Here is a 26,438-nt window from a genome sequence, read left to right as displayed (position 1 = left end):
TGAAGAACACAATTATTTGTAGTTTTTTTTTAAAGAAAATATTTAATGAAAAATATAAATATGATATAAAAAGAAATATGATTGATTATTTTTGGCAACATATTTTTATGAGGGTTGAATATATAAATATAATTTTAAATATAATTTGACCCCACAAAATCTTTATTTCTTAAATTATTTCTGATATATATATTGAGCACAGTTGTGCTCAAAAGTCTGTATACCCTTGGAGAATTGGTAATATATGTACCATTTTTAAAGAAAACATGAGTGAGCAGGCAAAACACATTTCTTTTATTTCTTATGGGATTCATATTCAACTGTAGGTTATAACAGAATGGCACAATCATAAAACAAAACATGGCAACAAAGAGAAAAATGAAATGACCCCTGTTCAAAAGTCTGCATACCCTTAGTTCTTAATACTGTGTATTGCCCCCTTTAGCATCAATGACAGCATGCAGTCTTTTGTAATCGTTGTCTATGAGGCCCCAAATTCTTGCAGGTGATATAGCTGCCCATTCGTCTTGGCAAATTGCCTCCAGGTCATGCAAAGTTTTTGGTAGTCTTGCATGAACCGCACGTTTGAGATCTCCCCAGAGTGGCTCGATGATATTTAGGTCAGGAGACTGTGATGGCCACTCCAGAACCTTCACCTTTTTCTGCTGTAACCACTGGAGGGTCAACTTGGCCTTGTGCTTAGGGTCATTCTCGTGCTGGAAAGTCCAAGAGCGTCCCATGCGCAGCTTTCGTGCAGAAGAATGCAAATTGTCTGCCAGTATTTTCTGATAACATGCTGCATTCATCTTGCCATCAATTTCACAAGATTCCCCATGCCTTTAGAGCTCACACACCCCCAAAACATCAGTGAGCCACCACCATGCTTCACAGTGGGGATGGTATTCTTTTCACTATAGGCCTTGTTGACCCCTCTCCAAACATAGCGCTTATGGTTGTGACCATAAAACTCTATTTTGGTCTCGTCACTCCAAATTACAGTGTGCCAGAAGCTGTGAGGCCTGTCAAGGTGTTGTTGGGCATATTGTAACTGGGCTTTTTGTGGCATTGGTGCAGTAAAGGCTTCTTTCTGGCAACTCGACCATGCAGCTCATTTTTGTTCAAGTATCATCATATTGTGCTCCTTGAAACAACCACACTGTCTTTTTCCAGAGCAGCCTGTATGTCTCCTGAGGTTAACTGTGGGTTTTTCTTTTTATCCTGAACAATTCTTCTGGCAGTTGTGGCTGAAATCTTTCTTGGTCTATCTGACCTTGGCTTGGTATCAAGAGATCCCCGAATTTTCCACTTATTCATAAGTGATTGAACATTACTGACTGGCATTTTCAAGGCTTTGGATATCTTTTTATATCCTTTTCCATCTTTATAAAGTTCCATTACCTTGTTACGCAGGTCTTTTGACAGTTCTATTCTGCTCCCCATTGCTCAGTATCTAGCCTGCTCAGTGCATCCACGTGAGAGCTAACAAACTCATTGACTTTTTATACACAGGCACTAATCGCAATTTAAAAAGCCACAGGTGTGGGAAATTAACCTTTAATTGCCATTTAAACCTGTGTGTGTCACCTTGTGTGTCTGTAACAAGGCCAAACATTCAAGGGTATGTAAACATTTGATCAGGGCCATTTGGGTGATTTCTGTTATCATTATGATTTAAAAAGGAGCCAAACAACTATGTGATAATAAATGGCGTCATATGATCACTATCCTTAAATAAAAGACTTTTTTTTGCATGATCAGTTATATTTTCAGAATCAATGCCAAAATTTCACAATTTCTGCCAGAGTATTCAAACTTCTGAGCACAACTGTATATACACATATTTCCGACACTTGACCAAATTGTGTTACAAAAAAAATCACACGTTTTGCGGGGCTAGCAAATCTGAACAACTAGCCCAACTTGGCCAGCAGGAAAAAAAACTTACTGTTTAGCTCTGCAGTACTCTGCAGTGGTGAAGACAAGGTTAACTGTCACTTAGCAAATGTTTTTTTTATTGAATTTTTACCCACAGAGACTCAAGAGTACTCTCACGACAGTGACTGTCTCCGGAGAATGCACTGCGATTAAGTGCACTCTTCAAGGGTGACATGATTATAGCGGAGTTTAGCAGACCTGCCCTTCATTGTTCGACCTTAAGAGAGTTAAACCAGAGACAGAATGACTGACATGCCAGATTCATAAAGAGGTGATCGACCTTACCAGATTTTTTCTAGTGCAGTGACTTGACCCATAGACTTTCATTGTAAGTGCATTACTGTGAGCTTGATTTTTGCTTGTTTTATAGAACATAATAGAAAATAATTTTGATTTGTCCCTCAGTTTGTAAAAACAAGCAAAAATCAAGCTCACAGTAATGCACTTACAATGGAAGTCTATGGGCAAGTCATTGCACTAGAAAAAATCTTTAAAACACAAAAACTGATGAAGCAATTTGCACAGCACTCTAACCCCTAACCAACCCTAACCCTAAACCGAAGCATACTATGGCTTTAACACATAACCATAAGTTCATCCACCTAGAAAAGTAGTCCAACTGCCAAAAGGGTAATTAAGACAACTTTACAGCTCAAATAACACATTTTTAGGCAAGAGTTAACACAAGTGATTTAACAAGAATACAACCTGCACATTTTTGCTTTAAACCCTCCCGAATGACCTGCCTCATAGACTGCCACTGTAAGTGCATTGCCCTCCCCACCCCCTGCATCATTTCTTGTCATCTCTGTACAGATTCTTTTAAAAAAATTGCACCCACCCCCACCCTAGAGAATTCATTATGTAGTTGCATGGAATCTACAATGTAGCATTTTTGCGGCACACAACATAATTGTCTGTCATTGTCTGTTTAATGACCGTGGAGAGTTGCTTCATTACAAATTTCCACTCTGGCTTTGTGAAATAATGTGCATAAAAAAGTTACCCGAAAAACTGAGTAAGGCTTGACTCAGCATAACAAGTCGCGGCTGTTTTTTCTCTTACGAAAAAGTCCAGAGAGATAAGCTGCCTCTTACAGTATTAGATGGCCAACCTGTTTTTACCAGTGTTTCTCTCTGGCTTGCTACACAATATGTATTTGATTGCATTTGTTACTGATGTTTGTAAGATTTAGTCTGTCATGTGCTTAGTAAACCGTCTATAACTACTGTATATAAAACCAAGCCCTTGGATATCCCTGCTGAAAAAACAGCTTTAAACCAGCCTAAGGAGGTTTGCTGGTGTTAGCTGGTTAACCACCTGATCTGCACATAAAACCCTTTAAAACCAGCACCCTAAACTAGCTTGGACAAACTGGTACATCACCTAAGACTGGTTTAAGCAGTTTTATCAGCAGGGTGTCCCACCCCAACTTCCTGTTTCAACAGGAAATACGTCAACGCAGGACAAAAATCTGCACTCATCAAGCCATTTCATTGGGCCTTTGAAAGAGAGACTTCATGTTCAGTGTACTGAGCACATCTCATGAATTCGCTTACCCTATACTGATCCTTTTTAGACACACAGACACACTCTTCATGCTCTTCAATGGCTCCATGCTGCTGCTAATACCTCGTTAGCACGCTCTGCGGGGAGGTCGCGTGATAGATGGCGATGTGAATAAAAAATGAGATGCAATGAATGGAAGCCAGTCCACAGGAGAGACCCTTTTAAAATAATTATGAAGCAGCTTAAATGTTTGTGAACGGGCTCATTATAGACTAGAAACACCTGGAGAAAACCAACAGCACAAAGGCAACACCTGAAACATGCAGGCAGATTATCACAATAATGGTGAGTCTCGCAGCGCCATGATACTGTCAACCGTTTTCATGAACACGAAAGTGTTCCACGATTCGACTGTTTTCCATTTACGGTCGCCAGTGTTTTCACTCGCATCAGCGTATATTGTTAGCGAGTCATGTCATGTTTAAGGTATTACATCGAGATGACAGTGCCTCACCTGAGTGTGTAGATGAAATGAAGCGATGGTCCGAGGTTAGTTATACTGATATCATTAACTACTTTAAGTTGTTATAACAGACAACAACTGCACAAGTTGAGCCTAAAATGAATTTTTACTCCAAGAAAACTTAAATGGTTGTTATTCTCCGTCTGGATTGCTTGTTTTGGTAGTTTTTACACTGTGTCTCGAGACCGTGAAAATATGTTCTCCTATACCAGTTTAATGCACAATAGACAACTATACTGTAAATAAGCCATTCGTTAGTTGACTTTCCGAAGATTGTAAACACAGTGCGGTGATTTCACTAAACAGTTGTGCCACTTTTGTGTGGAGTATTTCAGTGCAAAAACCTGCGTCTTATTCACTAACCACCTGCAGTCAGCGCTGAAATAGCTTATTATCATTCCTTTCCACGCAAACACACCTCCTTTCTATGTAAATAAGGCTCATTATACTTAAGATTGCCCTTCATTCACAAAACTCATTGTATTTTGTTCGTTGCAATTACATTGCACTATTAACGCCCGAGGAAAGCAGTCGATAAACTGAATTTTATTTAAAAGAGATGTTTGTGTACATTTTCTATTGATAATGGCAGCAATATTCATCAAATAATGATCAAATGATGTAGGACAGTGTTATAACCTGGCATATAATTTATCTATATTTGCGGTGTAGTCGAGCGCACTTTCGGCATGTTAAAGAGATGATTCAGGTGTCTGGATCACAGTAGCATCCTCCGCCAGGGCCGTACTGGGATATCATTTTAGGCCAGGAGTCTCACACTCATCCAGGCCACCCAGTAAACCCACAACAAATTTTAAAACCACTGCTGATGTTGGGGAGAATGATTTAACAATACACTTTACGCTAAGGTTGTATACGTTAATGCGTGAACGTAACATCCCAAATTAGGTTTAAAGACATAACAATGAATATTTTTAAATGCATTTGTTCATCCTAGTTAATGTTAGTTTATACATATTGTTCATTGTTAGTTCATGTTAGTTCTTAGTGATGTTACATTACTATTTGTTTTATAATAAACTGTATTAGTATATGTATACATTAACGTAAGCCAAGATTAAAAATGCAGTAAAAGCTGTGTAATGTTAATGGATACACAACCTTATTTCAACGTGTTACCAATACATTTAATGAACGGCAATCAAACAATGCCTCCATTGTGAGATTACCTTATCTGTAAATATTTTCATGCACTTTTCAACGACTACTAAATGAACCTGTCTTCTTTGTTCCCTTTCTCTGGCTCTTGTTGTCTTCACTGGTTGAATTCTTAGTACAAAAGGAAGGATTTATTTATTTGTTGTAAATATCACTCCATATTGCGATAATTTGCTATCATGATAGGGCCTAAATGAACTTTTACATGGATCAAACACAGTGCTTTTGTGACTACGGTTATTTTTACAACACTACCACTAGAATATTTAAAAAAGAAACATGAATTAATTGTATTTATGCATTATTCTTAATTTTATTCTGTATGATGTGAGAGCATTTATCTGATTTTTATTACTAATAAAACACTACAGTTTTGTTTCTTTCTTTTTCTTTCTACCCTCAATGATGATTCTGAGAAAAAGACGCGCCTGCAGCCTATTATTGCTATAGTAATTAACGCAACTTCCGCAGGTCTGATTGACAGGTAACGTGCTCTCTCATTGCAGTTAATTTTGCGGTTATTTTTCCTAATTGCAGCAGACAGTTGCTTCATACATTAGGATAGACAGCATTATGTTAAAGAGGGTAAACTTTATCATTCAACTGAACTGTGCACAAGCATTTAGACACTTATGTTAGCTGCGCTCTGTCCATACACTGAATTAATGCGCGTCCTTGAATGAGCGGGACGGGTTTTCCATGCATTTACTGAAACCACTCACACAATGTCAATGGTATGACCCATTTTAGGGGTGGCCCAGACTATTTGTATTTAAATTTGTTTATTTTTTATTTTTTTGGATTTTCTCCCCTTTTTCTTTCCAATTTGGAATTTCCAATGCGCTCTAGGTCCTCTTGGTGGCGTAGTGACTCGCCTCAATCCGTCTGAGACCGTCAATCCATGCATTTTATCACGTGAATTGTTGAGCACGTTACCGCGGAGACATAGTGCGTGTGGAGGCTTCATGCTGTTCTCCGCGGCATCCACGCACAACTCACCACGCGCCCTACCGAGAGCGAACCACATTATAGCGACCACGAGGAGGTTACCCCATGTGACTCTACCCTCCCTAGCAACTGGGCCAATTTGGTTGCTTAGGAGACCTGGCTGGAGTCACTCAGCACACCCTGGATTGGAACTCGTGAACTCCAGGGGTGGTAGACAGCGTCTTTACTCACTGAGCTACACAGGCCCCCTGAGTGGCCCAGATTATTAAGTAAATTTGTCTTGTTTTCCAGTAAAACTATTATATTCTTAAAAGGAAATTAATTTACTTGAGAAGCAAAATTACAAGATATTTAGTCCTGTTTTCAAAGATATCTAACTAGTAACATTTATACTTATAATAAGAAAAAAAACTATTTGCCAATGAAGGGAAACAATGCAAAGGGAAAAGAAGTTTATTTTTCTAATGCCACTGGCAAATAATTATTTCTTGCTTTAAGCATAAACCCCACTAAATTGTGTTAGATTTCTCTTAAAAAAAAGGATGTTTATATGGGTTTTTTTTTTTACCAGAAAATAATACAAAAATACTCATTAAGAAAATGAGTGTAGTGTAGAAATGAAATATTTCTGTCCATGTTGGTTTCATACATTCCTGAAAAACATTTTAATCATTTAAACATTTTTTTTAAAAAGGTATCAGAAGTACAGTGCTATGAAAAAGTATTTGCCCCCATCCTGCTTTCTTATGTTTTTGTGTATATCTCATACTAAATTGTTTAAAAAAATCTAACATAAAACAGACAATCTGAGTAAACACAAAATACAGTTTTTAAATGATAATGTTATTTATTGAAGTTATCCAATACCAACTGGGCCTGTGTGAAAAAGTATTTGCCCCTTTAGTTACTAAATCCCCAGTTCTATGAAACTGCATTCATAATGGGATTCAGCTGGACTAGACACACCCAGGCCTGATTACTGCCAGCCCTGTTCATTTAAATCAACACCTAAATAAAACTTTTTCAGCAGCATGAAGTTGGCTAAAAGTTCTCGTCCAGTATGCCAAGGTCGAAAGAAATTCCAGTAACGATGAGCAAAAAGGTGATTGAAAGTCTGGGAAGGGTTACAAAGCTATTTCAAAGGCTCTGGGACTCCAAATAACCACAGTGAGAGCCATTATCTCCAAATAGAGAAAATTTGGCACAGGAGTGAACCTTCCCAGAAGTGGCCGACCTTCCAAAATTCCCCCAAGAGCACAGCGACGACTCATCCAGGAAGTCACAAAAAAGCCAAGGACAACATCCAAGGAACTGCAGGCCTCTCTCACATCAACAAAGGTCACTGTTCATGACTCCACTATCAGAAAAACACTGGGCAAAATATGGCATCAGTGGAAGAGTGGAGAGGCGAAAACCACTGCTAACACTGAAGAACATTAAGGCTCATCTGAATTTTGCCAAAACACACCTTGATGATCCTCAAACCTTTTGGGAGAATGTTCTGTGAACTGATGAGTCAAAAGTGGAACTGTTTGGAAGACAGGGGTCCCGTTACATCTGGTGTAAATCAAACACAGATTTCCACAAAAAGAACATCTTGCAATAATTGAGGGAAACATGAATTCTGCTCTCTACCAGAAAATCCTAAAGGAGAACATCCTGTCATCAGTCCGTGAGTTGAAGCTCAAGCGCAACTGGATTATGCAGCAAGACAATGATCCAAAGCATAGGAGTAAGTCCACCTCTGAATGGCTCAAAAGAAGCAAAATTAAAGTTTAGAAAATGACATTAAAATTCAAATGAATTAGAAAATGATAGAATAGAATGTATTCTGATACATTTTTATGTTTTATTTTTCATATATCAAAGAAATGATGCAGCATTTTCACATAGGAATTTCATTAGATGCAACTCTTAAGCTGCACACAACACATAAGCTACACATTTCTCAGGCATCTTTTGAGTTTAAATAAACTTTCAGTAGTACACCCACATGGCAATAGCCAAATCATACTTTTCATGTGTTATATTTGCTATACTTTACTTCTATGCTGCTTCTCGTCAAATGCAAATTAAATCAATCACTGAAACATCAGCACAATTTTGAGTAAAAAATAAGAAAGTATATTATGTACGTTTATATATACATGCATATAAAATACTGATAGTACAAATATAGTACTCATTTGTCTTTTAATATAGAAATGTATATCCTGTGACAGTGAACTTAGAAATGAAATAATCATAAAAATATGATTAATGGACACAAACAAAAAAAGCAACATGATTACATACTTAGGGTCTCTAATGACCCTATACACTTTTGTACTTAAGCAATTATAAATATATATATATATAGCCATTTTTTTTGTTACACTATTCAGAAGAGCAAGGTTAAGGACTTCTAAAGAGGTATGGGCACAACTCAAATAAATGGATGAAGTAAAGGGGGTGGGATGAGGTCTCAGATCAATAAAGACTCAAGGTATACGTTTAAGGGTTAAACCTAACAAACCTCTATTTGTTAAATGTTTGGCTTGAAAAGTATGCTTGAGCTATCTTTCTTAAAAATAAATGCCACTTGGTTTGATATTTAGTTTTCTAATGCAATTGCATTCATGCATTTTTTAAGTATGGTGCAAGTGTCCAAATACTTTGTGATGTCACTTTATATTATATCTTCCTCATTTCCGCATCTCATGGATTGATGGTGATCAAGGTGTTGAATTCTAACTGTAGAACAGCTATTAAGTGCACATAAGCCATGATTCCAAGAATCTTGATTCCAAGGTGAAACTATCCATCCAAAACACCTTGATATCTCAGTTCGAGGGCAATATGCATGTGTTCACATTCACTTTATAGCTCTTCTAGTGCAAACAGAACACATGTTCACAATGCTCACATTCACAACAAACCATAAAAAGAGCTCACATCCCATATCTACCCTCCGTTGTACTCGGTTCTCATTTTTTCCCTTATCTCCCAAGAGGCCTTGCTGCCTAACAGCCATGGCCATGCAGGAGAGATGGTCGAAGAGGTTCATTCAAGGACAGAGAAGCCGAGCTGTGTATGTGTGTGTTTATGAGCAAAAGTATTTTTACAGGCCTCTTGCGTATAATCGCCATATGCTTACTGGATTCTCAGGAGTAGCAACCTGCTCCTGGATGGAGATCTTTAAGCATATGGCGAGGCAGCAGGGGTGAGCTGTGTGGATCAAGAAATGGAATCTTTCTTCTCTGATATGAGGGAATAAAGGAGACCTTGTGATTACAGTAAAGCCCATCTGTATTTTGAAGGGCATACAATATCGGTTTAGGTTTGCATTTTTATTATCTTATTTTTTTTATCCCCTTTTCTCCCAATTTGGAACGCCCAATTCCCACTACTTAGTAAGTCCTTGTGGTGGCGTAGTGACTCGCCTCAATCCGGGTGGCGGAGGACGAATCTGGATTCGAACTCGCAACTCCAGGGGTGCTAGTCAGTGTCTGTACTCGCTGAGCTACCCATACCCCGCACATTTGACTTAATAAAACCTCCATCTAAAATTCACCTTAACCTCGGCTGATTACACCCTCATTTCACATGGCTTTGGCGCCCCCCGCTGGACATTTCACTTGAAAACTGCAGCCAAACGTTTAATGAAGCACATAATTTCAGTTTTGCAAAAACGTTGCAATGCTCACGTAAATTTCATGAGACCAGACTGTAATTAGGACTGCTGATTTAACACGTTAATTCAGTATGATAAATTATATAAAAAATAATGCGCTAAAGAAATTAATGCAATTAATCATGTCCCCGGACCATAACAAGGAGTATTACTACCATCGGAGCAATTCAAGCTTGAAGTACCACCTGTTTTCAGCAGGAGGCAGTAAGTGAAACTCCAGCTGTATAGACAACATGCAGCTCTACAGACAACAAACCACACTCAGGCTTGCTTGACACTAGCGACAGCACAAGATAAGGATGTGTTATTGTTCTGTTCTTCAAAAACAGCTGGACAGAGCACAATTCCAAATGCAGGGATTTTAAGACGTGTTTTACTAAGTTTAAAATTGCAGTTCAAACTTGACACAGCGAACTATACTGTAAATGCTGTGTTTATGATGCGATGCAACCAAAGTGAGACGCTCCAAAATCATTTGTCTGACGCATTTGTACATGCGTCCTTAGAAAAGCACTTATAATAAGTCTGTCTCTGACAGACTGATTAATTCAATTGCAAAATGGATTGCAGTGGACTGCATGTCAATGATAATGTTCAAGGCTTATGTTCAGAAATATGGAAACAAATATACTGCCTTCTAAAGCCACTTTTATCCTTAACAATGCTTTACTCATCTGCCACATTAATGTGATCATTATATATTGAGTTATTGTTATTTGAGGGCCTTTCTCATCAAATATTTATATATGTGATTAATTAAATGAATTAATTGCCATATCATGTAATTAATTTGATTAAAATTTGTAATTGATTGACAGCTAAAATATATATAATATAATATAATATAATATATGACAATTAATTGTGAAATCTCTAAAGTAGAAAATTAAGTGCCATAATCGCAATTATTTGTGTGACAATTATTCGTTAGCCAAACTTCATAATCGTGACATCCCTAGTCTCGTGCAGGGGAGCTGCGTTTTATACATGCTGTGTCAAGTTAAAAATAGCTTTAAAAATGCTTTCAAGACTCTTGCATTCTACCCTATTTGTGGCACTGTCAAGCTTTTTTAACGCCGTGCCACTGCGTTGAACGGCCCTTAACTGAACGCAAACCTCTGAGAGTTTCACAATTTTCAGTGAATAATGAACATTTATTGGTCATTTTGGTCTATTGATCACACAAAACTATCACATGACTTCTGAACACATAGAATGTAGTATACAAGTCTTATGAATTACTGTTGTGGTACTTTCATTGTGTGTGTGTTTTTTTTAAATTATTATTATTTTATTTTCACACCTTAACAGGGACATTCTGCCAAATGTTTCACAACATTGTTCCAAGACAGTTTGGAACAACATAAGGGTGAGTAAATAATGACAACATTTTCAATTTTGGGTGTACTATTCTTTCTAAAATTTCTATAGCCTGCCCTTTAAGGACAACACCGTGCTATAGTACCTGAGAAAACCTTTTTTTTTATTTATTTATTTATTTTATTTATTTATTTTTTTTTTTGAGATTATGCTGAGATCGTCCAGTTAGCACCGAGCACCATTCCCCCCCGCGTTACAGGCCAGAATCTCTCTCTCTGCTCTAATGAGAGCGTGGACAAAACCTCCTCTGAATCACACACATACTTGTCTTGAATATCTGCAGTGGGCCAATACCTACTTACCCTCCTCCTGCGAGAACTGCAGTCTCTAAATATAACCATTTGTTTAAAGTGACTCACATACTTTTATGTCCACTAAAAGCCGCATCAGCTACATAAAGCGATGTGTGTGGCATCTGGTAATATTAAATTATTAAAAACAAGACCTTTGTTTGAAAATGTCAAGCTACCCTGTTGAAAAGAATAGCTTAGCATTAATTTTTTGCTGGCCGTGGTTGATTTATGCTGGTTAGTGCTGGTTTAGTAATTTTCTTACTCAGTAAAATATATATATATATATATATATATTCTTAAAGGGGTAGTTCATGCAAAAATACAAGTTATGTCATCTCTTACTATTTCTTTAACACTAGATAAATTTACTTGAGATGCAAAATTGTGTAAGATATTAACCCTTATGCACTGTTCATCTTTAAATCACATTCCTGTTGTTCCTGGTCAAAAGTGACCGGAAACAATAAACATGTAATGTTTTAATTGTTATGAAATAAATGTAACAACTCAAAATTAAATAATGTAAAAGTACTAAAGTTGTGCATTTTGGGTGGGGTTTTGGGTATTTAGAATTTTTTTTTATTTTTTATTATATACTAATTGATTTACTTATATGACCTTTAACTTGAGCTTGAATATTTTCTCAAATACTGAACCAATCCTCATAAATTATATACCATTTGAAAGCTTAAAGTCTCCAGAATAAAACTGCTTTATGAGGTTTACGAGGACTTTTTTTTTAGTTTACAAACTGGTAATTACAAGGGTATTATGCTATTAATGTGGTTTATGAGGACACTTCTACTGGGGTGTTCAGCATTGTAGATGGGTTATGGTCTCACCAATTCATTTCGGTGTGTGTGTGTGTTCTGCATTGTGGCTGATTTATTGATTTTTTGGACCAAAAAAAAAAAAAAAATCGACTTTATAGTCTGACCAGTTCAGATTTGTGTGTGTGTTTTGCACTCTTGAGGTTCGGTAGTCTTGCCCCTTCATGTCTGTGTGTATTTTTTCTGTATTGTGGCTGTTTTATTTTAGATTTTATATAATAAATGAAGAAATAAAATCTCAGATTTTTAGTGTTTCCCAATTATTAACTATGGCCGTCACTTTTGAGCAGAAACAGTACAAGTGTAACTTTTTATTTTTCTACCACTTAGACTGATCAAATCAACTTCTTTGTGTGTGTTCACATATCAAATGGAAAATTCACCAAGTCTCTTACCCGTCAGATAAAGGAAACCACTTTTATTGAAGAAACAAAATTGATTTAGGTCAAAAATCACTGAACACTGCATGAGAGTTAAAGGGACAGTTCACCAAAAAATAATTCTCTCATCATTTACTCACCCACATGCTGTTTCAAACTCGTATGACTTTCTTTATTCTGCAGAACACAAGCAAAATTATTTTTAAGAATATATTATGTGTCATTGTCCTTACAATGGAAGTCAATGGGGCCCAAAACTTTCAAGCTCCAAAAAGGCCAAAAAGGCAGCACAAAGTTAATCCAAATGACTTGAGTGGTTTAGTCCATGTTTTCTGAACTATGATCAATTTTGGGTGAGAAACAAACCAAAATGTAACTCCTTCTTAGTGTAGTCTGAGAAGTCTTCTTAGTCCATTCATAAGAGAAGCTCATTCACACTTCCGCTCTTGGTGCATGCGGATGAGTAAATTATGAGATAATGATCATTTTTGGGTGAACTATTACTTTAAAGCTTGTTTTCCAAAAATACATCTTGTATATAATGTATTTTAGACAGCCCTTATTTATGTATTATTCTCACCCCAGTGGCAAATTACTTGTTCTAAGCATGAACATAATGTAACTTAGATGCTCAGCCCATTGATTTATAGCTTCTAAAGGACTTGGACCTTTCTGTGTTTTTACATTTACACTGAATAAATTTGGAATTTATCCAAAGCACCAGTATGCACAGTTTATCCGTTCTTTGACCATCAGCATTGTTGGTGCCATATCCTACCAGTTGAGCTTCATGAACGCTGACAGGCTTGTTGCAGCATTGCTAGACCACTTTCTATGCATGAAATAAATGTGTCCACCAGCACTCCTTTTCTGCACCGCAATAGAGCATTTCTGCATTGAAAATAAATGTCACCTGTCCAAGCATCACGCCCTCTCTTTATTTCTTTTGTGATTTGCAGTCAAGACTGAGAGGGAATGCATCCATTATAAATCTGCAGGAATCAGCATACTGTTTTTGTTCATTCCCTCTGTTTTCTGTCTCTCTTTCTCCCTTTCTCTGTTTATTTATCCCCAACCCAGTCAGAAACTTTCATTTATAAGGTGTGAAATCTTACTTAATCAAGCAGCCATGCTAATAGGTCACTTTCAGTCTTAACCACTCCCTCCCCCAGTGGGCAATCCGACTGGAAGTGTACCAAGTGTTGGGTCTGCCAACACTGTACGTAAGCCCACCTGTTCCAGTCTTCTATCTGAGTTCCAGTCGACAGCATTTGTGGCATAATGTTGATGACCACAAAAAAAGGTTTTTAAATGTTTCTTTAAAAAAATGTACATCGTGGTAATGAATTTTATTTAAAAGAGATGTTTGTGAATATTTTCAACCAATCATATCAGCAGTAATTAATCAAATAATGATCAAATGATGGAGATGAGCATTAAAGCCTGGTATATATCCAGGTGTGAGCGTCAAGCACACTTTCGGCATGTTTAAGAGATGATTTAGGTGTCTGGATCACAGTGATGCTGTAGCTCAGAGGTCCCCAAACTACAGCCTGCGGGCCAGTCAAAATAATTCGGAGGGCCATATTTGGCCCGCGGGCCATAGTTTGGGGACCATGCCTGTCACACGTTTTGACCAGCCTGGACTGGAAGCGTGAGATTGCTTTGGTGGCTTTTCATACCTGTAAGACTGACTATAGGCTGAACCAACAGCATTCGAGTGCAGGCTGTTAAGGATCATATCATTGGTTTCACCCGCTGAACGAATACGCCCCTTCACTAAAGTTCGAGACAGTCCATTGAACGAGATGATGTCTCATTCAAGAAGGAACTGAATGTACTGGTACACTTGTTTGCGAACGAAATGCATGAATTAGACATCATTAACGAGGATCTGCTGAACGACTAAACGAGAGGAGGTGGCAAGTCGTTTGTTCAATTTGTCAATCTCGTTCAACAAGAAAATTGGCCAGATGAATTATGAATCAAATGAAGTGATAAACAACTTATTACAATGGCATACAGACTTTTATTGAAACTCATAATTATTTTTTAGGCTGGTATTGTCTTTTTGTATAGCTTGATAAAACGTCATGCTCAGCAGTTCACAATATGCTAGATATTTGTTGTAATTTGTGGGGAAATGCAGTGCTGAAGTCTCTTAGCAGAACTGTAGACAAGCAAATTTTAATAAATTATAATTAGAATTGTTCAGATCATGAATAACTCTGCTTTTTCCTCGTTCAAAGCAGAAAAGACGGTCATACTGGCGCAAAAGTGTAATTTGCAAAAACGGACAATGAACGAATCAATGAACTAGTTTGAAAAAATCTTTTTACGTCAGTGAACAGAGAAAGCATATACAATGACAATACAGGCCTACCTTAAAGCAAGTTGCTAAGAAATGTATACAATAAAATTACAAATATTAAAATTATGTTCTGTGAATGGATTTTAACTGTAAAATTAATCCATGTAATAAAAGCAGAAGAATAATCTCTATGACAAAAATACCGTAGGCTCACACCAGTCCCCCTTGAAAACACTGCAGAGTGACCTGGTCCCGACAGCAAAAAGTTTGGGGACCCTTGCTGTAGATTCCCGGCAGCGTGTGTCAAGTATGGTGGTCTGTTGCATCCTCTGATATAAAGCGATCAGAATCAGCCTGCAAGATCAGAACTGCACATGCAAATTGCATTTTGTGGGTGTGTTTGCGCCATTTCCGTTGCTAGCGACAAGCTCCAAGTAGGATTTTGCTTAGGGCCTCCATTTGCTCAGAAACAGCCCTGATCTGCATAATTTCTTTAGTGAATCAGGCACTAAACGAGGGCAGAGAATGTGTGTGTGTAACGGGAGCCAGCTGTTAGAGGTTGTAGCCTTTAGCCTCCTTGTTAGGGCACCCACCTGCCATGCTGGAGACTCCGGTTCGAATCCCGCTCGTAGTGGGTTGAGTAGGATTGATTACACATGCAAAAAAAAACAAGAAATATTGTACATTGCACATTTAATTCTTCACTTGTTTCAGAACTTGTGTTGGACTAATTAAATTCTCTAAATAAAATTTTCTTCCTGTCATTATGATAATATGGGGCATGATTAATTGCATTAATTTCTTTAACACATTCATTCTGTCTCGATTTATTCTCTTCTTCTGGTCACATTTCACAGCGAGAGGACAGATGCATGCTAACTTGTCACAATTTGTGAGTAGTGAGTGTTGCATTCATACTTCTTGCAGCATGGTTGAAATAGAGCGACTCTTCACATTGACCTTTTGGCGCTGTCGGCAGGTCCGGGTCAGGGTTTTCTATTTTCCGGTGAATTTTGCCGAAGAGTATCTGGGTGGACGGATGGACAATGAACTGGTGTGAAGTGCCACTTTTGTGTGCGCTGTAAACTGAGGGACAAAGCCATTGATTGGGTGATGAATGGAAAAGCCGACACCAGTGGGGGTAAGCTGATTGGCTATTCATCATGCTGTCACAAAGGTCCTGTGGGAAGGGAACTGGCTACTTCAAACCCACACAGAAAATGATGAGCAACCTGAAAGGTATATACCACAGTATAATGGATGGGAAACAGAACCTTACCAGAAGTAATTTTTCCACTTAAAGGGATAGTACACCCAAAAAATTAAAATTCTATTATAATTTACTCACTTTCATGAGACAAACAAAGTGTTGGAAAGCTGGATTTGGTTTAGACCAATTCAGCCACTTCCCGCACACACGCACTCAAGGGTGTTTAAGAAAGCTTCATTCCCCAGGTACAGACTAAGAAAGGCCCGTGTGTCAGAACTATCCGGCACAATTCCCTCTCAGTTTGAGGTTTTTAAAGCACAGAGGAGTGATTTATGCGGCTCAGCCAAGACTTGTGCCATCATCAATATGATCGTTCAGCCTGTTACTCTGCTGTCTGGGCCAGGCCACGTTAAGCGCCTCACTGTGTGAGTGAGCAAGCGATCCGGAGACAAGGGGTTGTAAGTGGGATGGCAAAGCAAATTTTTAGGGTGCCAGCTGCCACCCCATGCCACCCTTGTGGCCACACCCTTGCTGAGGAGATTGAAGCTAGCGAAGTTATCTTAACACAAAAAATGGCTAACTTTAAAGCCTGTCTCACCAAGGTTGCTTAAAAGTACACTTTTTTTACATATATGATGCTCAACTCAAACTTCACAAAGACAACGAGGCCATGACAAATGCGTGGAGAGAGATTCAAAACAACGCCACGTGTAGTATAAATTTAGACTTCGTTCACCTGGGGTGCTTCAGTTTGTTCAGGAGAAAAAAGTTAGCATTTTCCATTGTATAAATTAGGCTTAAGAGCGATTTGTGCAAAGGGACAGAGTTTGGCTGGTTAGCTTTGTCATCTAGCATCAGCATCGTTTTCTATTGACAGCAATTCAAAAGCAGTCATATATTATGTGGAAATTTGGAGAAATATTGCCATTGAGACAAACAGGAATGCTAATGCTAACAGATAGGTCTGTCCCGGTGTTATAGCTCCTTGGTGACCCAGTGGGAAAGGAAAGTCATTTCAGAGGCAGAGTAAGTTATTACATTTTAATGAAAGATTACGAATTCTCTTTTTCTTTTTTTTTTTTTTTGAATAACATGCACTAGTGAATCGCACACAATAAGACCAAGAATGCATACTTAGAAAGTAACAAGGATCCATTTTGAAAAGTGACATTGCAAAACTTTATTGTATACACTGTTCTTCTCATTTAAATTGGCTTTGATGTTTGGCTCATTTGTTCTTGCAACCCCAGGCAAAATGTCAGTAGTATTGAAACGATGACTCATTAAACATCCCATTAAATGATAAAAGATGACCAGCGACAGCTGGCCGTGACAGCAGGGTGTGATTCAGAAACATGCTCATTGCTTATTCATTCTGAGCTGTCACACTGTGTCTTCACAGAAATTATTTTCCAAGTTCTCTGGTGGTTTATCAGTCAGTGCACTGATGGAAAGAGACAATACTGCATGAATAGAAACAATAGGACGTATTTTTAATAGCCAATTTCCACAGTAAAAGAATAGTTCACTCAAAAATGAGTCATTTAGTCGCCCACATTTAGTTTCAAACCTGACTTTTTATTCTATGGAACACAAAAGGGGTTGTTTGAATGAATGTTAATGTTGGTGTTTTCCATACAGTAAAAGTGGGCATGGACTGGGTCTGTGGAGTTCCAAAAAATAAATAAATATATAAATAAATGTAGTCCATATAACTTATGTGCTATATTTCAAGTCTTCTGAAGTCAAATGATAACTTTGTGTGAGGAACAAACCAAAATTTAAGTTGTTATTCACTGAAAATCTGGCCTTCTATCAAAGCACCATGGCAAATCATGCAAAAACTGAAACATTCAGATGTTATTTGATGTAATTACATTTAATTGGTGTTTTTGGAAATTTAGGCTACTTTAAAATGCACAATGTCTGCAGTGTTGTTTACATTTGCTGCTTTTCGTAGTAAATGTTTACATTTATACAGTCGCCTATAAGTAACCAGCGTAGCATAATTGCGTTAGCTTCTTTATAACTTTGTGATCAGCTCAAACTATTCAACTGCAGACGTCTTCTATGAGCAAATCTTAACCTTGTATGTGTTCACCGTTAATGTCAATACCAAAAGTTTTTCTGCCATTAAGGGAAGTATTTAAAGGAATGTTTCAGGTTCAATACAAGTTAAGCTCAATCAACTGTATCTGTGGTATAATGAAAAAAAAAAATCTTTTAACTCATCCAAGTTATCAAGTTATTTCCAATATACGCTATAAGTGATTTTACCACACTAAAATCATGTTAACACATATAAAGTTTATGTCTTGTGGCTATAGTTTTGAAACAGTATGTATTTTAATGTTTATTGACTGGCCCTATTCACTTCCATTGTAAACGCCTTCCTGTAACCGCAACTGTTAAATAAACGAGGGGCGAGTCAAAATTAGTTTTGTAGTATTCAACATTATGCCACAATTGCTGTTGAATGAATTGGCATTCAACAAATGTCCTTTTCACATATAACCTCTAAACAGAGAATATTCTGTTAAAATTTTGCCCTGAAGACTCATATTGTGAGCGCCTACTGTCAGTAACACCACGAAAGCCCTTGACGCTTCTCGTTTTCTCTTTGTGCTCTTTTATTGCACTCTCTCTGAATTGATTCTCTCGCTGGCTCAAGGTTTGGAGTGCAGCTGAGGTGTTGCGTCTGGAGAGATGACCCGTTTGTGCTGACGATTTTAATTACGTGCCAGATTTTGTTGGAGGTGAAACGTAATCGTCTGGTAATTATGTTGAAGATGGATCCGAGAGCTCCATATTCTATGTAACTGCCTGTTTCTTCATTTGTGATGGAGTGGTGGAGTAAAGTAGGCTATGAATAGAGCCAAGAAAGCACTCGGTCACATTGCTCCCCCAAAATGTAAAAAAGCCTATTTAGGGACAGTTACATGACATTTTCATGACAATTAATAAAGGAGTATTCCAGGGTTCAGTGCAAGTTAAGTTCAATTAACATGATGTTGCTTTCCACAAACAAAAATCACAGTTACAGTGAGGCACTTACGATTGGAGTAAATAAGGCCAGTCTATAAACATTAAAATACACACTGTTTTAAAGGTAAATGATGAGAGAATTTTCATTTTTGGGTGAACTATCCCTTTAATAAAAGGGATGATGGATGGATGGATGGACAAATAGATTAAATGGGGTTTAAATGTGCTTAATTGTCATAAAAATCTTAATGGTCCTAAAAACAGACTTCATTTTCTATATGTAAAATGTAATTTCATATGTTTTTTTCTTGTGCTTTCGGGCTGAAATATGACCTGAAAATTTGTTGACAGTTTTTGAGAGATTGAAAGCATCTCTTACACACATGTTCAGATGTGTGCGCTGCAGCTAGTGTGACGGCAGCACTGACCTTGTCATTTATTCAAACAGCTGTACGTTTTTGTGTATTGAACACAATATCCTGTCCCTGAGAGAGAGAGATAGAGAGAGAGTGAGAGAGAGCGAGCGCGCTCACATGTTCAGGTGTTTTGATTGCTGTGGTGATGAGTGGACACATTAGCCATTCTAAGTGTTTTTCTTTTCTTTAACCTTTTCTAAAAAATTACTCTTAGAGGAAAAAAGCAGCTCACATACAGTGGGAGAGTTGTCTGAGCTACTGTTAAAGCTTGCTTATTCACTTGGCCAGTTTGAGAACATCAGCATCTAGATTTTGACACTTAGTTTTACACAAGTGTTTTTGACCACCAATAACAGTCAGAACTTTCCATCCTTTCTACGATTCTTAAAAAACAAGACAAAAGCATTGATTTTGAAAATGCGCTTATGTCGCCTCAAATTGCTAACTCTGACTTCTGGTCGCTTTATGTTTTAGAAGAATAAATCCCAACACATTTTTTCCTACCAGGTTTTTTTCTTCAAGGTCATGGCAAATGTCCGAAATGTTTTCAAACCTCACTAAACATGCATTCATTTATAAGAGCACATTATTCAGTGGCCCATATGGAGCTGTAGTGACTTATTCCATGTCTTGTTTCTCAGCACTCCCTCCTGATTTCCACACCAGCTCGTGTATCTTCTGCCAGCGTGCCGCTGTTCACTGACAGGTGAATTACGTGCACAAGGACAGAAACACAGATGTTATGTCTAAACAGTGACATTGGACCAGACATTTTTAGTTGCTCTGCTGTCAGCCCGAGCCGTCTTGGTGGAACTGGGCGTATTTTGGTGTAAAGTGAATTTTTCCCTGTCTTGCAATCTCCTTGATGTCGCTATAAAACACTTGACCTCTCACTGTTGATTTTTCTTGTTTCCATCAAGCTTCGTTGTGGGTTTTATTTTTTATCTGGCATCTTTTTCAGGGCTCTCCAGACAATAGATGCTTTCAGCAGGAGACTATGAGGGCGTTTCATCATTACAGTGACTGTTGATTCTTTGTAGCATCTCAATTGAGGCCTGATTACTTCAGAGACAAAAGCACTAATGGCTTATTGATGATGGATGGAGAATTCAACACATATTAAAATAAGAAAAATTTACCTAATCTGGTTTCCATCTCTAGTTTGATGATTTAGAGGAGTTTAGGCTGGAAGAGTAACTGGCCAACCAGTTAAAGCAGCTTAATTCCAGCTTGGCAAGGTTAAATTAGTCATGAGGGGCTGGCTACCAACCTAGTTTCCACTGGTCAGGCTGGTCCAGTTTGCTGGTTTAAGAGGGGTTTTGGAAGTTCAGCTGGCTGACCAACTAAACCACTTGAACAGCTTGGTTATTCTGGTAGACCAGCTAAACCAGTCTTACCACCAGTACAGTACAGCCATATTATATCTGGCATTAATTGCCATGATTGAAGTGAAAATATTTGATCAAGTCCTAAAAAGATTAAATTAGCATCTAATTTCCCAATTAAATAATGTGTTTTTTAAAAGCCTTGTCTTCTTTTTTCCCCACAATGTGTATTTTTACACAAACTGTAACTTTTCCTGCATTAATCAAACTCAAATCATTTAACCCTCTTTCCAAAGTTATTTTAAGAAAAAAATATCAAAGAAATATTTTCTTTCACATTAATGTTTATCAAAAACAACAAACCAAACACACCAAGATGGATGGATTGATGGATGGATGGATGGATTGCATGGACAGATGGACAGACGGATGTATAGATAAATGTACAGACAGACAGACAGACAGACAGACAGATAGATAGATAGACAGATAGACGAATGGACAGATGCATAGACTGATGGATATATATATGTACAGACAGATAGACAGACAGATGGATGGATGATGGATGTGTAGACAGGCAGACAGACAGATAGCCGAAGGACGGACGGACAGATGGATGATGGATGGATGGATGGACGGATGTATAGATAGATGTACAGACAAACAGAGAGACAGATAGTTAGGCAGACAGACAGACAGATAGATAGACGAATGGACGTATGTATAGATGGATGGATATGGATAAGTAGATGTACAGACAGATAGACAGATGGATGGATGGATGGATGATGGATGTGTAGACAGGCAGACAGACAGACAGACAGACAGACAGATAGATAGACGGACAGATGGATGATGGATGGATGGATGGATGGATGTATAGATAGATGTACAGACAGACAGAGAGACAGATAGTTAGATAGATAGATGAATGGACAGATGCATAGACTGATGGATATGGATAAATAGATGTAGACACAGATAGACAGACAGATGGATGGATGGATGGATGATGGATGTGTAGGCAGGCAGACAGACAGCCAGACAGACAGATAGATAGATAGACGGATGGATAGATGTATGGACAGATGGACGGACAGACAGATGGATGGATGGATGGGCAGAGAGACAGATAGTTAGATAGACAGACAGATGATAGATAGATAGATAAATAGACAGATAGACAAACGATAGACAGATAGACAGACAGACAGACAGATGATAGATACGTAGATAGATCTATAGTCTATGTACCTGTATACTGTTGTCTTTTTGGTGCTGAAATTGTGGCAAAAATTGTAGTGTGTGCATCTGGCTTTACACACACTACTCTGTTGCAGTAACTCTCTCTTCACGTTCACACACCATGTGTTTGCTTAGAGTTGATTGATGAATCCATTTAAGCGCTGTCAACACCGGTCAATGCACAATGAACCAAACTGATCTGAACAAACACGGCTGGGATTTCATGGTCACTGTTTGTAATGTGTGTGTGTGTCTATCTTCTACAGGTCTCAAGACATATCTGATATCCGGGCGTAAACTGAAGCATGCCCAGCGGAGCTGCCCTCAGTCTGGTCTGGCAGGTGCAGCCACGTCCTGTGGCCACACTCCTGACTTTACGACCTCAACCTGCGCTCTGACACCTGGCCCGGACAGAGTTAAAGTCAGTATTGCCAAGACTTTGCTCACAATGTACACAAATCTGAAAATATAACTTCATAAATATGTTCATCAAATAATTTGGTGAACAGATCAATATAAATGAGCATATGAATAAAAATTGTTTCTGCATGTACCTCTGTGATGTATTTGGTTTAATTTTATGTTTTAAGTCACTCTTGCATGCTGCTTTCTTTCAAGTGATTTTGAACTGGGATATTCCATTTACTAATGAAAAGAGCTCACTGGAAAGAAACACAGAATGCTGATGTATTGTATGAAACATTGCCATGATTTGTGACTTCCATGAAAGATCACAATAAGCACGTTAATAAGTGACCGTGGCCAGACAAGCACTGGTGGTAGATCTTTGTGATAATAATGTGCCTGTGTGCCATATATCCACCTCTTCTTTTTTTATTTTTTTGGATTTCCTCCCCTTTTCTCTCCAATTTGGAATGTGCAATTCCCAATGCACTCTAAGTCCTCGTGGTGGTGTAGTGACTCAATCCGGGTGGCGGAGGACGAATCTCAGTCGCCTCTGCATCTGAGACCGTCAATCCGCGCATCTTATCACGTGGCTTGTTGAGCATGTTACAGCGGAGACCTAGCGCGTGTGGAGGCTCACGCTATTCTCCGCGGCATCCACGGACAACTCACCACGCGCCCCACCGAGAGAGAGAACCACATTATAGTGACCACGATGAGGTTAAACCAACATGACTCTACCCACCCTAGCAACCGGGCCAATTGGTTGCTTAGGAAGCCTGACTGGGGTCACTCAGCACGCCCTGGATTGGAACTTGCGACTCCAGATGTGGTAGTTAGCATCTTTATTTGCTGAGCTACCCAGGCCCCCTATCCACTTCTTTTAAATTTGATCGATCTTATGCAGCTTTCATTCATCCAAGCAAGCCTTTCAAAGGACACCATTACGCAGCAGCCTTTGCAAAGCATACTCTTGTCGTTGCACTCAATACTGATGGAACCTTAGGTTACAAGCGATAAGGGAGGGCAAAATTCGGAATTTTAACTGATATTATTTTAAATGAAAAGGATATTGATTTTCAGAATATAATTTTGGCTTTTCTCTTTTGACTTGGGCCAAAGCTTTTTTTTTTTTTTTTTCAACAGGGCTGGCAACCACCCATAACAACCTTACAGAACATCATGATCAAAGTGTTTCTCTCTTCGGGTCAATGACTCTTTCCATATGGAATATTGTTTGTAACTTTGTTTGTCTCTTAACAGTGTTTGTCTTGGCTTTTTCCATTGCATATAATACCGTTTCACATTTTGCCTGCTTCTCTCCCATCAGTCTGCCTGTCCCTCGTGTAGCATGTTGACTTCTGAAGACGGAGCGGTTCTTAACAGCTGCACAGATCCAGATCACAAGACCATCAACAGCAAGGTGCGTATCTTACACCTGCCTGATTATAAAGTATAATTACTTTACACCCAACTAAACTACATTATTCAAAGCAACATATACAATATCAGGTTGTTTCAGTAAATAAGATAACAAGAACCTTATTGTAAACAAATTGAACTATTTATTCTCATTACTGTAATGCAACAAAAACAATGATATATAAATTAAATAAATACTTCAATTTTATATATTATGATAGTATTTGTTTCACTGCCTTTAAATAAAATTATTTATATTATATTATGGTCATTTTTTTATTTTTGATGTATTTTTTTGGTACTGCTTTTAAACCAAAGGATTTATACTATATTATCGTTGTATTTATTGTACTGCCTTTAAAAAAGTGTTTATAATATATTATGGTATTATTTGTTGTAATGCCTTTCAATCAAATTATTTATACTATATTATGGTAGTATTTGTTGTACTGCCTTTCAATCAAATTATTCATATTATAATTTAGTAGTATTTGTTGTGCTGGCTTTAAATCAAAGTATTTATACAATATTATGGTAGTATTTATTGTAATGCCTTTAAATCCAAGTATTTATACTATATAATGGTAGTATTTGTTGTTCTGCCTTCCAATCAAATTATTTATACTATAATATGGTAGTATTTGTTTTTCTGTCTTTAAATCAATGTATTTATAATATAATATGGTAGTATTTGTCATACTGCCTTTAAATCAAAGTATTTTTACTATATTATGGTAGTATTTGTTGTACTGCCTTTAAATCCAAGTATTTATAATATAATATGGTAGTATTTGTCATACTGCCTTTAAATCAAAGTATTTTTACTATATTATGGTAGTATTTGTTGTACTGCCTTTAAAGTTGCCCCCGGTATGTTTTTTGTTGTTGTTGGTGCTAAACTTAAAAAAAGAAAGAAAACGTGCCTTTTAATGCCTACATATACAGTATAATGTATATTAGCCTTATCAACACAAAGGAGTGAGCCATTTTATTTCAAAAACGTTAACAATATCATTTCCATCAGTGTCATTTCCACCACAGAATTTTATTAAACACAATACAGAATTTGGAATGAGCTGGAAATGACACTGTGGTGGGAATTTTCATGACTTTCAGAAAACAAAAACCCATAAATCTCCTGTGGTGAATGTACATACACCGTTGGACATTGTTAGTAGACAAATTAAATCAACTAGTAAGAGTGTGAACAATGTTTTAATAAGACTTTACTTTCTAGATGTCCACAGTGCTAAAAGTGCCCGAAGAAACACCCAATTACAAAACAAATCTCAAAACGAAACTGTCCGAACACATTACAGTAAGGAGAATTTGGAAATAAAATGCACTTAATTGAAATCATGAAAATAATGTCCCAATCCAAAAAGTCCCAACAGTTCTTTAATAGGACTGTTCATTTTCCTTACGTAAAATATAATTTCTTATTATTTTCTTTTGATTTTGCCACGAAATGTGACCTGGACATGTTTTTGTGAGATTTACACATAAAGGGCACAACACTATTTCAAATTCATCGCCAGCTCTGTCATATTATAGGTGATGTACCTATATGTAAATAAATTGACTCACACGGGGCGTAGATTCCAGGGGGATGGGGGGAGGTAACCACCCCCCCATCCCACCCCCAATAATAAAAACAAGCAAGTACAACCCCCCCAATATTTATACCAAGATCAATGGAAAATTAAAATTCTTCACACTGTAACCCCCCCAATGTTCAAGCCAAATCTACGCGCTTGGACTCACATAAGAGCTCTTGTTACTTTATTTTATTTTTAAATGCCCTCATATTAACAGCATTGTGTGCTTACTCAATCTTCCTCAGGGGCCCCAAGGCCAGAGTCCCAAGACCTTTAATGGCTTATTAAGCCCTCACCTGGAGCAGCCGCTGACCCAGAGTCAGACGTCACTGTGCGAGATGCTCCATGAGAAGAAATGGGGCGGAGGGGGCGGAGTCAGTGGCATGGGAGTGATGGACCATTCCGCCCTCATCCCACTGCGCTCCAAAAACTTCCGTGAGAGGAGCGACGCTCACTTCGTGGACGTAATAAAGGAGGACAGGTAAGACACGGCAGCAGTTTTAAGGTCATGTAAGGACAGTGTCCACTGGGACAGAAATGGCACACAAGATTTAATGTTTTTGTTTAAAGGCTGCCAACGGAGGTTGTCTTCGTCCCACTGGGACACTGGATGCACTGTAATGTACTGTACAGCGATGTACTGCATGCGTCGTCCCCTCCTGAGCAGTCCATTTTTCTCATCTTCCTCTCAAAAGCAGCGACTTCACTAAATAATTGCACCACTTTTTATATGTACTGTTTGGTGATTTTTCTTTTGACATTTAATTACTTGCAGAATATGAATTATAGATATCTATATTTCAATTTTCACTGGATAAAATGCTAATTCTTGATATCAGTTGATTTACTACTAGCGAAAATGCATATT

The 26,438-nt window shown here is 37.9% G+C and overlaps 1 protein-coding gene across 1 annotated transcript in view; it reads left to right on the top strand.

The window, feature by feature from the left end:
* The window catches only part of LOC127450214 (adenylate cyclase type 9-like), a 56,391-nt gene that overhangs the window by 15,863 nt on the left and 14,090 nt on the right, over positions 1-26,438 (top strand). The window contains exons 2-4 of the mRNA XM_051714102.1: positions 22,412-22,566; positions 23,881-23,973; positions 25,816-26,051. Of these exons, the coding sequence (XP_051570062.1) occupies positions 22,412-22,566; positions 23,881-23,973; positions 25,816-26,051 (484 nt within the window). The remainder of the gene's footprint in view (positions 1-22,411; positions 22,567-23,880; positions 23,974-25,815; positions 26,052-26,438) is intronic.

The sequence above is a fragment of the Myxocyprinus asiaticus genome, chromosome 13 (genome assembly GCF_019703515.2).
Source record: "Myxocyprinus asiaticus isolate MX2 ecotype Aquarium Trade chromosome 13, UBuf_Myxa_2, whole genome shotgun sequence".
NCBI lineage: Eukaryota > Metazoa > Chordata > Actinopteri > Cypriniformes > Catostomidae > Myxocyprinus > Myxocyprinus asiaticus.
The sequence above is the reverse complement of the archived record's forward strand: the minus strand, read 5'-3'. Positions and strand labels throughout refer to the sequence as shown.